We start from the raw sequence: 16,271 nt of genomic DNA on the forward strand, positions 1-16,271 counted from the left end.
ATAAAATTACTTGATTGTACTTGTGGTCGTACTCCAGGTAGTACTCTGTCCAGCAGTACCACTTTCACTGAGAACTTATGGCAAAAAATAATTTTACCTCATCAAAGATGCAACCCTGTCTCCTAAAAATTACGTTCCCACAGAACTAAACTGCATTCTGAATTACGTTTAGCTTTAAACGTATTTACTCCCACGTTACGTTCGTTATGAACGTATCTAAAATACGTTTATTTTCTACATATCTTCTAGAAACATATTTTCTCCCACGTTACGTTCCTTATGAACGTATCTTAAATACGTTTATTTTCTACATATCTTTGCCATTTATTGTCTTGCTTATAATAATGATAATAGTCATTTATAAATATCATTTTAGAGCACACCTTTGAAATCGAGAATCAGGCTCGATATATGGTTCAATTAAAATCAGTAGGCGAGGCTGTAATTTCGCCAGCTGTTACTCTCATGAGCGAGGCAGAAAATAATAGTTTTAACATGACAAAAAGCTGCTGTGTCGTTTACCTCAAACATTAAAACAAATCCAGAGTTACGTGTTTCTGTACTTCCTCTAAGAAGAAAAGACAGTAAAAGAAGAGCTCTGTGGCTTCAGGCTTGATCGCCGTTCAAATGACAGCGTTGGTTTCCCCAAAAGTGGGCGGGGCTGTAAAGTGACGTAGATTTTACTATCATCTATTATTCAAATCCATTCTATTTATTCTAACGTAAATTACATGCCAGTGTTTTATCTTTTTATTTATTTGTTTTTATTTTAAATCGTATAAACGTCTGTGAGGAAAATAAATGGGATTTAGAGCCTCAAAATACTGAAATCTGTATTTTTTAAAATCTTTTCCTTCTAATTTGTTATTATTTTCTAAATAACACACTGTTATTTACTCAACAATAACACACAATTATCCTTGTTTTTATTTATTTGTTTAATTCTATAATCTTGGGCTTTTTAGCCGTAAATAAAGTCACCAGAAACAGACGGGACATTTCGAGATTTAGGATGGCCGAAGACACTACACTACCCATAATCCCCAGCTATCGTTTGGGACTACAGTCCCGTTGACAAACCCCGTGATGTTGGAGTGGCAGTGCGCCAAGGTTACGCCGAGCGTCAAGCTCTTTGAAATGGAACGAAACCACGGCAGACTATTCAAAACTGGACTCGAACGCCCCCCGAGAAATACACATGCTGGCTATTGTGTTTCGCAACATGTTCTCTATGGCACGTATCTACTGGGAATTGTAGTTTTAAAAGACGTTTTTCCCAAAATTAGAAGTTGCCAGTATTAAACTGTGTACAGCCCTGGAGGTTTAGGCGATAGGAAACACATTGGTGTGTACACATTTAAAACATGTAATTACTAAATGGGTAAAAATCGCTTATATCCATAATGGGCAGCATTAATATATACCCACACGACAGCTTACTTTGTAATTCTACTCCACTACAATTCAGAGGTTAACCTGGTATTTTTACTCCACTACATTTAGTTTAGTTACTTTGCAGATTCTGATTAATGATGTGAAATATAAACAACCCTTAAAGCAGACTTTAGTTACACCTGAGTAAAATTCAGGGAAGGTGATTGTCAAGTGCCAACAATCAGGAGAGATATTTGATAGGTGGTGCTTGAGAAGACGAAACATTTATCTGCAGATCTCTATAAAGTATATTCATTACTCGTTATTCTCTACTAATAGTTAATTAAAAACTGTATAATGGCTATTTTGCACATCCCTTTCAAGATTTCAAGATTTTCTAAGGTTTATTGATCATATACACAACTTGGGTTGCAGGTTCCTCAACAGCGCATTACAAGACATCTATCAATATGTGTGTACCTCCACCATTAAACTGTCATATTCTGCACATTTCTTATTCTATCTACATACATAAGAGTATAATTAATGTGTATAATATCAGTTAAAAGAAGTGCTTCAACATAGTTAACATTGCAGGAAAGCAATATATTAGACGTTAAGTACTTTGTCAGGTTTAATATTCATCGGTAGATAGATACCCCCAAAGCTTTTTTCTTGTTTAAAATAAGACCTTAACCTAAAGTATTCTTTAATGTGTTAATAAAGGTTAATTCGTTTTTCTGTTTTGCACATCCTCCTATTAATATCTTTGTACATCCGGCACTAAACTGTTTTATTGTAGAGATCACTTATAGTATCTTCTTGACTTTTTATATTCTATATTTCTATCATTGACCTTCTACTTTCCCCCTATGAAAGTATGTACTCTTAATATTGTTTTCATCAAATAACATTATTCAACAAAAATAATTCAATAACGTGCTTTAACCACTAGGCGGTGCACACAAGGTACACACAGCATACTAATAATAACTTTGTATTATTAGTGTAGAACACTTATGTATGTATAACATCTGAAGATGTGTAGTTTTATTCATGTTTTTACATAATTTTACAGGATATTGCTATATTATTTCACATGTTTCACTTCTACACATTAATATCTGATTTGTAAAACATCACAGACAGAAAGGTATATCCGTCATTTAATGGTACGCTATTGAAATTCTGAATCCATAGATGTGTCTCACATCACCCAAATCCCCTGACTATTCTCTCAACTCAGTATTTACATTCTTATATTCAAAGAAAATCAGTAATATCTTTAAAAACTACAAGTCCTTTTCTATCAGCTGTGCACCGTTATGGTGTAAATATAACCTATTATCTACCAATTGGATCAAATATAAAAGTCAGCCGAATTACTATTGATACTGCAAGGAGACGTATTTTGTGAAAATAAATTGAAGATGTTGTTTAATTGTTGATATATTTATGATCCACATCAAGTATTCAGTTTTGGCGGCAGTTCCTCATGTTTGTCTAGAAGTCTTCTCATCAGGGCTCTATAAATAAAGAACTACGGCAGATGTATAATATTTAATGCAGCCGAACCGTGTATTACAATGCCGTTATGTGATGACTTCCAAAGAGAAAAGCAAGAACACTCTGAATTAGGTATTATTTTATTTTTCGTTTTCGGATATCACAACTTATTAACACCATATCCCAGCGTTTATTGCGGCTAAAACATCCAATCAACGAGCTTCAAGCTGAGGATCTTGGGTAATCAGTTCGGTGGGTTTGTGGTGTGTATCGCTCGAAATGTCCCGTCTGTTTCCGGTGACTTTATTTACGGCTAAAAAGCCCAAGATTATAGAATTAAACGAATAAATAAAAACAAGGATAATTGTGTGTTATGGTTGAGTAAATAACAGTGTGTTATTTAGAAAAGAATAACAAATTAGAAGGAAAAGATTTTAAAAAATACAGATTTCAGTATTTTGAGGCTCTAAACCCCATTTATTTTCCTCACAGACGGGAAAAAAGTCCGAAATTATACGATTTAAAATAAAAACAAATAAATAAAAAGATAAAACACTGGCATGTAATTTACGTTAGAATAAATAGAATGGTTTTGAATAATAGATGATAGTAAAACGTCACTTTACAGCCCCGCCCACTTTTGGGGAAACCAACGCTGTCATTTGAACGGCGATCAAGCCTGAAGCCACAGAGCTCTTCTTTTACTGTCCTTTCTTCTTAGAGGAAGTACAGAAACAAGTAACTCTGGATTTGTTTTAATGTTTGAGGTAAACGACACAGCAGCTTTTTGTCATGTTAAAACTATTATTTTCTGCCTCGCTCATGAGAGTAACAGCTGCCGAAATTACAGCCTCGCCTACTGATTTTAATTTAACCATATATCGAGCCCGATTCTCGATTTCAAATGTGTGCTCTAAAATGATATTTATAAATGACTATTATCATTATTATAAGCAAGGCAATAAATGGCAAAGATATGTAGAAAATAAACGTATTTAAGATACGTTCATAACGAACGTAACGTGGGAGAAAATACGTTTCTAGAAGATATGTAGAAAATAAACGTATTTAAGATACGTTCATAACGAACGTAACGTGGGAGAAAATACGTTTCTAGAAGATATGTAGAAAATAAACGTATTTAAGATACGTTCATAACGAACGTAACGTGGGAGAAGATATGTTTCTAGAAGATATGTAGAAAATAAACGTATTTGAGATACGTTCATAACAAACGTAACGTGGGAGAAAATACGTTTCTAGCTAAACGTAATTGAGAATGCAGTTTAGTTCTGTGGGAACGTAATTTTTAGGAGACAGGGTTGCAAAGATGACAGAAAACATACATTATTGTACTCTGGAGGGGAGTTTGACAGGGTATTACTCAAAAAGTACACGTTAAAATTACTTGATTGTAATTGTGGCAGTAGTCCAAGTAGTACTCTGTCCAACAGTACCACTTTGACTGAGAACGTATGGAGAAAAATCATTTTACCTCTCATCAAAGATGACAGAAAACATACATTATTGTACTCTGGAGGGGAGTTTGACAGAGTATTACTCAAAAAGTACACCATACAATTACTTGATTGTACTTGTGGCAGTAGTCCAAGTAGTACTCTGTCCAGCAGTACCACTTTGACTGAGAACTTATGGCAAACAATCATTGTATCTCTCATCAAAGATGGCATAAAACATACATGATTGTACTCTGGAGGGGAGTTTGACAGGGTATTACTCAAAAAGTACACGATAAAAGTACTTGATTGTACTTGTGGCAGTAGTCCAAGTAGTACTCTGTCCAGCAGTACCATTTTCACTGAGAATTTATGGCAAAAAATCATTTTATCTCTCATCAAAGATGGCATAAAACATACATTATTGTACTCTGGAGGGGAGTTTGACAGGGTATAACTCAAAAAGTACACGATAAAAGTACTTGTGGCAGTAGTCCAAGTAGTACTCTGTCCAGCAGTACCATTTTCACTGAGAATTCATGGCAAAAAATCATTTTATCTCTCATCAAAGATGGCATAAAACATACATTATTGTACTCTGGAGGGGAGTTTGACAGAGTATAACTCAAAAAGTACACGATAAAAGTACTTGATTGTACTTGTGGTCGTACTCCAAGTAGTACTCTGTCCAGCAGTACCACTCCCACTGAGAACCTATGGCAAAAAATCATTTTATCTCTCATCAAAGATGGCATAAAACATACATTATTGTACTCTGGAGGGGAGTTTGACAGGGTATTACTCAAAAAGTACACGATAAAATTACTTGATTGTACTTGTGGTCGTACTCCAGGTAGTACTCTGTCCAGCAGTACCACTTTTACTGAGAACTTATGGCAAAAAATTATTTTATCTCTCATCAAAGATGGCAGAAAACATACATTATTGTACTCTGGAGGGGAGTTTGACAGGGTATCACTCAAAAAGTACACGATAAAAGTACTTGATTGTACTTGTGGTCGTACTCCAAGTAGTACTCTGTCCAGCAGTACCACTTTCACTGAGAACTTATGGCAAAAAATAATTTTACCTCATCAAAGATGCAACCCTGTCTCCTAAAAATTACGTTCCCACAGAACTAAACTGCATTCTGAATTACGTTTAGCTTTAAACGTATTTACTCCCACGTTACGTTCGTTATGAACGTATCTAAAATACGTTTATTTTCTACATATCTTCTAGAAACATATTTTCTCCCACGTTACGTTCCTTATGAACGTATCTTAAATACGTTTATTTTCTACATATCTTTGCCATTTATTGTCTTGCTTATAATAATGATAATAGTCATTTATAAATATCATTTTAGAGCACACCTTTGAAATCGAGAATCAGGCTCGATATATGGTTCAATTAAAATCAGTAGGCGAGGCTGTAATTTCGCCAGCTGTTACTCTCATGAGCGAGGCAGAAAATAATAGTTTTAACATGACAAAAAGCTGCTGTGTCGTTTACCTCAAACATTAAAACAAATCCAGAGTTACGTGTTTCTGTACTTCCTCTAAGAAGAAAAGACAGTAAAAGAAGAGCTCTGTGGCTTCAGGCTTGATCGCCGTTCAAATGACAGCGTTGGTTTCCCCAAAAGTGGGCGGGGCTGTAAAGTGACGTAGATTTTACTATCATCTATTATTCAAATCCATTCTATTTATTCTAACGTAAATTACATGCCAGTGTTTTATCTTTTTATTTATTTGTTTTTATTTTAAATCGTATAAACGTCTGTGAGGAAAATAAATGGGATTTAGAGCCTCAAAATACTGAAATCTGTATTTTTTAAAATCTTTTCCTTCTAATTTGTTATTATTTTCTAAATAACACACTGTTATTTACTCAACAATAACACACAATTATCCTTGTTTTTATTTATTTGTTTAATTCTATAATCTTGGGCTTTTTAGCCGTAAATAAAGTCACCAGAAACAGACGGGACATTTCGAGATTTAGGATGGCCGAAGACACTACACTACCCATAATCCCCAGCTATCGTTTGGGACTACAGTCCCGTTGACAAACCCCGTGATGTTGGAGTGGCAGTGCGCCAAGGTTACGCCGAGCGTCAAGCTCTTTGAAATGGAACGAAACCACGGCAGACTATTCAAAACTGGACTCGAACGCCCCCCGAGAAATACACATGCTGGCTATTGTGTTTCGCAACATGTTCTCTATGGCACGTATCTACTGGGAATTGTAGTTTTAAAAGACGTTTTTCCCAAAATTAGAAGTTGCCAGTATTAAACTGTGTACAGCCCTGGAGGTTTAGGCGATAGGAAACACATTGGTGTGTACACATTTAAAACATGTAATTACTAAATGGGTAAAAATCGCTTATATCCATAATGGGCAGCATTAATATATACCCACACGACAGCTTACTTTGTAATTCTACTCCACTACAATTCAGAGGTTAACCTGGTATTTTTACTCCACTACATTTAGTTTAGTTACTTTGCAGATTCTGATTAATGATGTGAAATATAAACAACCCTTAAAGCAGACTTTAGTTACACCTGAGTAAAATTCAGGGAAGGTGATTGTCAAGTGCCAACAATCAGGAGAGATATTTGATAGGTGGTGCTTGAGAAGACGAAACATTTATCTGCAGATCTCTATAAAGTATATTCATTACTCGTTATTCTCTACTAATAGTTAATTAAAAACTGTATAATGGCTATTTTGCACATCCCTTTCAAGATTTCAAGATTTTCTAAGGTTTATTGATCATATACACAACTTGGGTTGCAGGTTCCTCAACAGCGCATTACAAGACATCTATCAATATGTGTGTACCTCCACCATTAAACTGTCATATTCTGCACATTTCTTATTCTATCTACATACATAAGAGTATAATTAATGTGTATAATATCAGTTAAAAGAAGTGCTTCAACATAGTTAACATTGCAGGAAAGCAATATATTAGACGTTAAGTACTTTGTCAGGCTTAATATTCATCGGTAGATAGATACCCCCAAAGCTTTTTTCTTGTTTAAAATAAGACCTTAACCTAAAGTATTCTTTAATGTGTTAATAAAGGTTAATTCGTTTTTCTGTTTTGCACATCCTCCTATTAATATCTTTGTACATCCGGCACTAAACTGTTTTATTGTAGAGATCACTTATAGTATCTTCTTGACTTTTTATATTCTATATTTCTATCATTGACCTTCTACTTTCCCCCTATGAAAGTATGTACTCTTAATATTGTTTTCATCAAATAACATTATTCAACAAAAATAATTCAATAACGTGCTTTAACCACTAGGCGGTGCACACAAGGTACACACAGCATACTAATAATAACTTTGTATTATTAGTGTAGAACACTTATGTATGTATAACATCTGAAGATGTGTAGTTTTATTCATGTTTTTACATAATTTTACAGGATATTGCTATATTATTTCACATGTTTTACTTCTACACATTAATATCTGATTTGTAAAACATCACAGACCGAAAGGTATATCCGTCATTTAATGGTACGCTATTGAAATTCTGAATCCATAGATGTGTCTCCCATCACCCAAATCCCCTGACTATTCTCTCAACTCAGTATTTACATTCTTATATTCAAAGAAAATCAGTAATGTAGCTCTTTTCACGACACAGACACAGGTCGGTTCTTTAAAACGGGCGTTTATTTCTTGGGAGTTTTCATCCTGTAGTCTTCCCTCTTCCGTTACGCTGTGAGAACTACGACACCGAAATGACACGCATACATAGCCAAACACATTAGCATATTGTGCTACACATATGAATGAAAACAAGAAAATGAAAACACAAAACAAATACCTCGTTGGCCGCTTGTCGTGAAAGGAGATTAATTTAGTTCCTTTTCTGCATAACTTCGTCACAGACCTCCCGTCACACTAAACTTTATCACAGACCTCAGCAGAGCTTCAAAAAGACGTCAACCCACATGGAGTTGTACAGTGTAACAGCAAAACACGCAGTACCAGCACATGAACAAACATTAGTTGCTAGGCACAAGAAACACATACGCATATCGGCCCAAGATGTAAAACAAACTGTATTAAATCATGCCATATTTAACGATTATAAATAACATGAAATAAAGTATTCATTTATCCAATTGAACTATGACATTAACCGTGTTACTCCTTTTAATTAAGGCAACTTCGTTACGTCATTTACACTCCCACCAAATCACTCATTAACTCAAATGTGGGATTTCGTTCAAACAAAATGCAAAGAAACAGTCAAGTGTTTTCAGTGTGTATGACTATACTCTCATGTATGGGACTTAAGTGGCCTGAAGTAAGGTGACTACCTTATGAATAGGTCTTTCGAGGTAGACTAGTCTAGTGTGTGGTTTTCCTTTATCAAGTGTAGTGTTACTGACTAGTAACTTTAGCTTTCGCACCAAGCCGTCTGTTCCAGGGTGAGTTTCTACAACTCTGGCGAGCTTCCACTCATTTCTTGGTAGGTTGTCGTCTCGCAGAATGACAATGTCATCTACTTGTGAATTTTGTGATGCCTTTGGCCATTTCTGCCGCTGTTGGAGGTTTAGCAGGTATTCTCGTTTCCATCTTCGCCAGAACTCATTGGCTAAGAACTGCACTCTTCTCCATCTCTTGCGCAGATAGAGGTCTTCTTTACAGAACTCTCCAGGAGGGGGCAGAATAACTGATGACTTCATGGTTATTATGTGGTTGGGAGTGAGAGGCTCTGGACCAGTAGGATCGTGGAGGTGTTCAACACTTAACGGCCTGCTGTTAATTATTGCCATTGTTTCGTAAAGGAATGTTCTCAGAGTTGTGGTGTCTAGTCTGCTTGCAGACTTGTCTAACATGACTGTCAGAATGCTTCGAATCGTTCTGATTTGGCGTTCCCAGACTCCTCCCATATGGCTTGCTGAAGGAACATTCATTACAAATTCGCAACCAATTGCTCGTTGACGTTCCTGATCCATTCCTTTGAGCAACTCAGAAAACTCCCTCCTGGCACCAATGAAGTTTGTTCCTTGGTCGCATCGTAATTGGCGCACAGGTCCTCTGATTGCTACCATTGTTCGAAGTGCATTCATGAAGGCATCTGTCGTCAAATCGTCTAGCGTCTCTATATGCACCGCTCTGGAGCATAGGCAGGTAAACAACAATCCATATCGTTTTACCTCCTTTCTTCCTTCCTTCACAATAAAGGGACCAAAACAATCTATACTGCAGTAAGTAAACGGAGGGGATGTCTCGGTTCTGTCTTCTGGCAGATCGGCCATTTGTTGAGTCTCTGTGGTTCTTCTGTATTTCCTACATTTTACACACTTGTAGATGTGTGATGAAACTACATTTCCACATCCCAGGATCCATATTCCATTCGCACGTACCTCATTCATTGTCATGCCTCTTCCTTGGTGATGTACACGCTCATGATGATGTTTGACGAGCAAGGCGGACACATGAGCTTTCTTCGGAAGTATTGCAGGATGTTTTATGTCATGATGTAAGGCTGATTGAGATAGCCGTCCTCCCACCCTAAGAACATTGTTCTTGTCCAGGAAGGCATTCAACAGGTGTAGCTTGTTGTGCTTGTTCAAGGTGCTTCCCTTTTGAAGCTGAACTGTTTTAATTTCTTCGGTGAAGGCCTCTTCTTGCACCAGCTTGATAATAAAGATTTCTGCTTCTCTTCTTTCTGCAAGGTTAGTTGCTTCATTAGTTCTTGGCTGAAGTCTCCTGGATTCTCTGACAAATCTCTTGAGTCTTGCGACAGCTCTCACTGTCCTGGACCAGTCAGAAAACTTAGAGAAGCGGTTCAACAGTGAATTTTCTTCCTTAGTTTTGACTGTGTGAACATGAACTTTGCGAAGTTCAGGATCGTCTGTTTCCACTGCTCTCACCTTCTCTTCACATGGAAGGTTCAGCTGGAAAAGAAAGTCAGGTCCTTTTAGCCAGTTAGACTCTTTGAGCTGAACTGCGCTCAGCCCCCTTGAGGCGTAGTCGGCTGGGTTATTTTCAGAGCTGACATGTCGCCATTGTTCAGGGTTGGTGCTAGATCTTATGCGCTGGATACGGTTGGCAACAAACGTGTGGAACCTCTTGGCATCGTTGTTCAAGTAACCAAGGACTACCTTTGAGTCAGTCCAGTAATATTCTTGCAGGTTTTCAATCTCCAGCTCGCGTTTGATGACATCACCATTGCGTACTGAAGTCACAGCTGACGACAACTCAAGTCTTGGGATAGTCGTTAGTTTGGTAGGGGCTACTCTTGCCTTCCCCATGATGAGTGAGCAATTGATCTGACCTGTTTTGCTTATAGCTCTGAGGTAAGAGCATGCACCGTAGCCGTTGGTACTTGCATCTGAAAAGTTGTGCAGTTCATATTGTTTGACCTCGCCAAAGCTTGATGGAAGATAACATCTTGGAATTTTTAGGGTTGCCAAGTGAGATAAACCTCTAAGCCATGACTCCCATTGTGGCAGGATATGAGCAGGGAGAGCTTCGTCCCAGCTCACTCTGTCCCGACATAGAGTCTGAAGGATTTGTTTTCCGAGGAGCACAAAGGGGGCCACAAATCCAAGAGGATCAAAGACAGAGGCAACGGTTGAGAGAACTCCCCTCCTTGTCAGTGGATTTTCCTTAACCACAACTCTGAATTGGAATTCATCTGCTTCAACACACCACTGAACTCCAAGTGCTCGCTCAATATGAAGTTCTCCAAGAGTTAAGTCTAGATCCTTGTTTTTGGCAAGTTCTTCAGGTGGTATTGCGGCAATCACCTCTTTGTCGTTGGATACGAACTTGTGAAGACGAAGATTTCCTGTTCTGCACAAGGCTCTTGACTCTTCAACAAGACAGATGGCTTCAGCCGGTGACCTTACACTTATTAGGTCATCGTCCACATAGAAACTTCTCTGTATAAACTTGATGGACTCTTCACTGAACTTCCCATGACCCTGGGATGCCAGATGTTTGAATCCAAAGTTGGAGCAGCCAGGGGATGACGCTGCTCCAAACAGGTGCACTCTCATCCTATATACTGAAGGTTTTGAGTCCAGGTCGCCTTTGTCCCACCAGAGAAACCTTAGGTAGTTTTGGTGTTCCTTTGTGACATGAAATTGGTGGAACATCCGTTCAACATCGCACATTATGGCTACCGGACCCTTTCTAAATCTACATAACACTCCAATGAGCGTGTTTGTCAGGTCGGGACCAGTCAAGAGATGATCGTTTAGAGAGGTTTCTTGGAAACGTGCTGAACAATCAAAAACCACACGGATTTTTCCGGGTTTGTGGGGGTGGTAGACTCCGTGGTGCGGAATGTACCATGATATTTGGTTGTTGAGTTCAGACTCTGGAACCTTCTCAGCATCGCCTCTGGTTATTATGTCATTCATGAAATGAACGTAATCCTTGTAATACTGTTCATTTCTCCTTAGTCGTCTTTCCAATGAGATCAGTCTGTGAACTGCAGATCGTTTATTGTCAGGGAGATGAGGGTTATCCGATTTGAAGGGAAGAGGGAGTTCATAGTGGCCGTCTTCTCTTTGGCGGATACCTTCCTTCACTTTAGACAAGAAGAGAAGGTCCTCCTGAAACACTTGGTTATCATCTGTAGTGTGTTCAGTGAAATCCGACTCGAGAACCTTGAGTATGTCTGTTGGATGGATCTCTTTGACTTGAGTTTTGCACACAAAGTGTACTTCTCTCTTCAGCTGAATTGCTGGCTGGACAGCAGGTGTTACTTGTCGCACTACGATTCTGTGACTAGTTCCTATTGTGTCACAGTAATCCTTTGCTGGATTCGAGCAACCGACGATACTCCAGCCAAGATCCGTCCGCTGTGCATATGGATAATTTTCTTTACCGGATAGGATCTCTCTTGGAAGAAGGGCTTGCTGACAGTTATATCCGATTAAAAGACCTACTTCGCAATCCAATGGTGGTGGAATCTTGTCTGCCAACTGTTCCAAATGTGGCCATTTTAGAGCTGTCTCTGAGGTAGGAATGTGTGACCTGTCAACTGGAATGAACTCTCTTGTGAAAAGAGGTGGCAAAGGAATCATTTTTTCCAGGTCGTATCCCCTCACTTGAAGTTCTGTCAGTTTCTGACAGGGTATGACTGTTGACTTTGTTGACATTGTAGATAGCCGCAAACGAACATTTTCTTTGTTTGTGTCAAGATTTTGGGCCACTTCATCTAGAATGAAAGTCGTGTCACTCTGTGTGTCCAAGAGTGCGTAGACAAGAACTTCTTGTTCTGGCTGTTTTGTGGATGAGACCCAGACTGGTATGATTGCGGACGTTTGTGTGCTTGGGCCTTCTTGTATGACTCTGTTGGTGGTTGCAGCGATTTCTTTGGTGTCTGTTTTGTCCTTTGAGATGTCGTCTCCATTAAAGGTAGTTGACATTTTGCCTTTGAACTTGTCGTCATGCAAACACGTTGGATGTCTCCTCTGACACTTTTCACATGTGCTTTTGTCATTGCACGCCTTTGACTGATGACCAGTATTCAAACATCCAAAGCATAGCCTTTCTGCATACACAAACTTGATGCGATCTTCAACTGTCTTTTCTACAAACTTTCTACACTTTGGGAGGACGTGTCCTGTTCCTTTGCAAAGGATGCATGTTGGGATGCTACTTTGTGTTGTGTTTGTGGACAGTGTCTTTGCTTGAATAGTTTGGCTTCTTGGATTCTTTGTTTTTTCACTTTCGACACTCCTGATAGCTTGTATCGAGGATATGGGATCACATGCGAGATCTGCTTCCTTTGATATGAAATCTACAAACACTTTGAATGGTGGGTAACCACCATTTGCATGTCTGGCCTCCATTGCTTTTCGGTTCCAGCCGGATACCAACCAATCTGGCAGTTTCATCAATATTTGTTGACTCTCGTTGCAGTCATTCAGTACTTCTAATGTCTTAATGTGGGGCATTGCAGCCTCACAGCTCTTAAGGAAGTCTGCAAATTCTCTTAGTTCGCTGCCATCTTTAGAGCTTATCTTTGGCCATCCATGTAGCTTGTCTCTGAAGGACTTCCCAATAATAAATGGGTCTCCAAAACGTTTTTCTAACAGCTGCCAGGCAGAGTCATATGCTGCTTCGGTGCCTAACAGGAAGAATCCTTCTACTGCTTTCTTTGCAGCACCTCCTATGTACTTTCTAAGGTAATACAGTTTTTCATTCTTTGGAATGTTTTTCCTGTCTATTAAAGTTTCAAAGGATAGTTGCCAGTCTTTGAATTTCAAAGGATCTCCTGTGAATAATGCAGGCTCTGGTGTTGGAAGGTGATTTGCACTTATTGCTTCTGCTAGTATTTTAACCGAGTCAGCACTATTCTGCATCTGAGCTAAGGGCATTGAGGTTGGTAGAGCTTGTGGTACTTGCTGTGGACTGTGGAGACTATAAGCTTGACTTGCAGGTTGTAGAGGTTGAGGTATGAACAGAGGACTTGAAGCATTGATGACTTGTGCTGTTACTGGCTGAGACTGATAAACGAATGGTGGAGTTGTGGAGTACAGAGCTTGGGTTTCTCTAGCTGGTTCAACATCATACAGTGCTTCATAATTTTCTTCCATTCGATTGTACACCTTGACTCGAGCTCTTGCGGCTTTCAGCTTTTTAACCTCTTCTAGGCGTTCAAGCTTTCTGCGCTTTTCTTGCATTGCCTGAAGTCTGGCTTGCCTTTCTAACTCAAATTGTGCCATCTGTTTTTTATCTTCAGTCTCCAGCCTTTGAAGTTCTGTTGCTTCCTTTTCTTGTTCACCTAAAACTGCTAGGACTTCCTGAGATGCAGCGGCTTCAGCTGCAGCTTCAAATCTTTTGAGAAGACTAGAATGAGCGGAGCTACACTTTGATCGACAAGACAGTGGAGATAATGAAGAGTCAGTTGAGTTTAGAACAGATCCAACATCGGGCCAAGATTCTTCCTTTAAGTCTGCTGTATTCTCTTCAAGCTGTCTCTCTGCCTTTCGAATAATGAATCCTGAGAGTGATATGCATGTATCAACTCTGCGTCGCAGGTTCGGTTCAGGAGTATGTATGAGACGTAACTCTTCATACAAGGCTTTTACATCTGAGCAAGAGCTTTTTATATTTGCAATAAGCTCTCTCAATTCATCCTTGGAGGCGTCATCATTCAATATTTCTTTGCCTATTCTCACATGGTACCTCCATTTCTCATAGACGATTCTGTAGTGACGTTGTACACTTTTCAACTTTTCAGCTTGGAGTTCTTTTCCTTTTTCTGTTAGTGTTCGATTTCTTTCACTTCTTCGTAGCTCTTCCACTTCTTCTGCCAACTCTGTTTCTGTTGTTTCAAGTTGAGCAGATGATTTGGCATTTTTGTGGCAGGTCTCAGTCCCTGCTTCTGACATTTTGAGATTACTTAATAACTTATAACCGACTGTAATAGAGCATGTGTAACTACTAAGCTTGAATTGGATCTCTGAATGTATACATAAGTAATCAGTGAGGTTATCAAATGTATGCACTCATTAACAAGTTTAACTTGACCTCAGCTTTACAACAAAATAACAACAACAAGAATAAGATTTAGCTTGTTACTAATAAACCTTAAATGTAGTGAAATATGCTTAGAAAGGCATTACATCACTTATACTTTACAAAGAAAATGTTTTTGTCAGTGGAATGACCCTTTAAAGCTCAAGTATATTGTCCTTTAAGTGTAATACCTTTCATAAAATGTGAAAACGTTCTTCTTTTTTAACTTGAACTTATAAATAATATCTTCTTTCTTTAATATTAACTTATAATTTCTTTACTTTCTTATATGATTAATTTTCGTCTTTAAACCCTTTGACATGTACCATTCATGAACACCAACACATTAGCTTCATCACCAGCATAGGCTTAGCATAGATGATAGACCTGAGTCCTTATTTGCAATTTCCAGATTAACCACGTCTCACACCACCTTTAACTTGAAGGATGTGGTAGAGCACTTCCTGGCTTTATCCTGAAATGTTGCGACTTTGACACAGTCTAATCACCGTAGCTTGCGGTCGTCATGCCGACAGTGCACCGCTGGCGTTGCTTCTCTGATGTGCTGGATGGTCCTTGAACGCAGCGTCGTCTCTCGCTCCAGTCTCGTTGTCTTTCCCACCCGCGCTGAGCAGGCGAGTTCTCACTGTAGCTCTTTTCACGACACAGACACAGGTCGGTTCTTTAAAACGGGCGTTTATTTCTTGGGAGTTTTCATCCTGTAGTCTTCCCTCTTCCGTTACGCCGTGAGAACTACAACACCGAAATGACACGCATACATAGCCAAACACATTAGCATATTGTGCTACACATATGAATGAAAATGAAAACACAAAACAAATACCTCGTTGGCCGCTTGTCGTGAAAGGAGATTAATTTAGTTCCTTTTCTGCATAACTTCGTCACAGACCTCCCGTCACACTAAACTTTATCACAGACCTCAGCAGAGCTTCAAAAAGACGTCAACCCACATGGAGTTGTACAGTGTAACAGCAAAACACGCAGTACCAGCACATGAACAAACATTAGTTCCTAGGCACAAGAAACACATACGCATATCGGCCCAAGATGTAAAACAAACTGTATTAAATCATGCCATATTTAACGATTATAAATAACATGAAATAAAGTATTCATTTATCCAATTGAACTATGACATTAACCGTGTTACTCCTTTTAATTAAGGCAACTTCGTTACGTCATTTACAAGTAATATCTTTTAAAAACTACAAGTCCTTTTCTATCAGCTGTGCACCGTTATGGTGTAAATATAACCTATTATCTACCAATTGGATCAAATATAAAAGTCAGCCGAATTACTATTGATACTGCAAGGAGACGTATTTTGTGAAAATAAATTGAAGATGTTGTTTAATTGTTGATATATTTATGATCCACATCAAGTATTCAG

General features: G+C 38.5%; 1 protein-coding gene across 1 annotated transcript in view; it reads right to left on the reverse strand.

Moving 5' to 3' along the window:
* LOC117559809 overlaps positions 1–16,062 on the reverse strand; it is a 54,379-nt gene extending 38,317 nt beyond the window's left edge. Inside the window, 3 exon segments of the mRNA XM_034236496.1 lie at positions 9,889–10,556; positions 13,773–15,613; positions 15,705–16,062. Coding sequence (XP_034092387.1) covers positions 9,889–10,556; positions 13,773–14,733 — 1,629 coding nt within the window. The 5' untranslated portion in view covers positions 14,734–15,613; positions 15,705–16,062.
* Positions 16,063–16,271: the final 209 nt, after the last annotated feature.

The sequence above is a fragment of the Gymnodraco acuticeps genome, unplaced genomic scaffold (assembly GCF_902827175.1).
Source record: "Gymnodraco acuticeps unplaced genomic scaffold, fGymAcu1.1, whole genome shotgun sequence".
NCBI lineage: Eukaryota > Metazoa > Chordata > Actinopteri > Perciformes > Bathydraconidae > Gymnodraco > Gymnodraco acuticeps.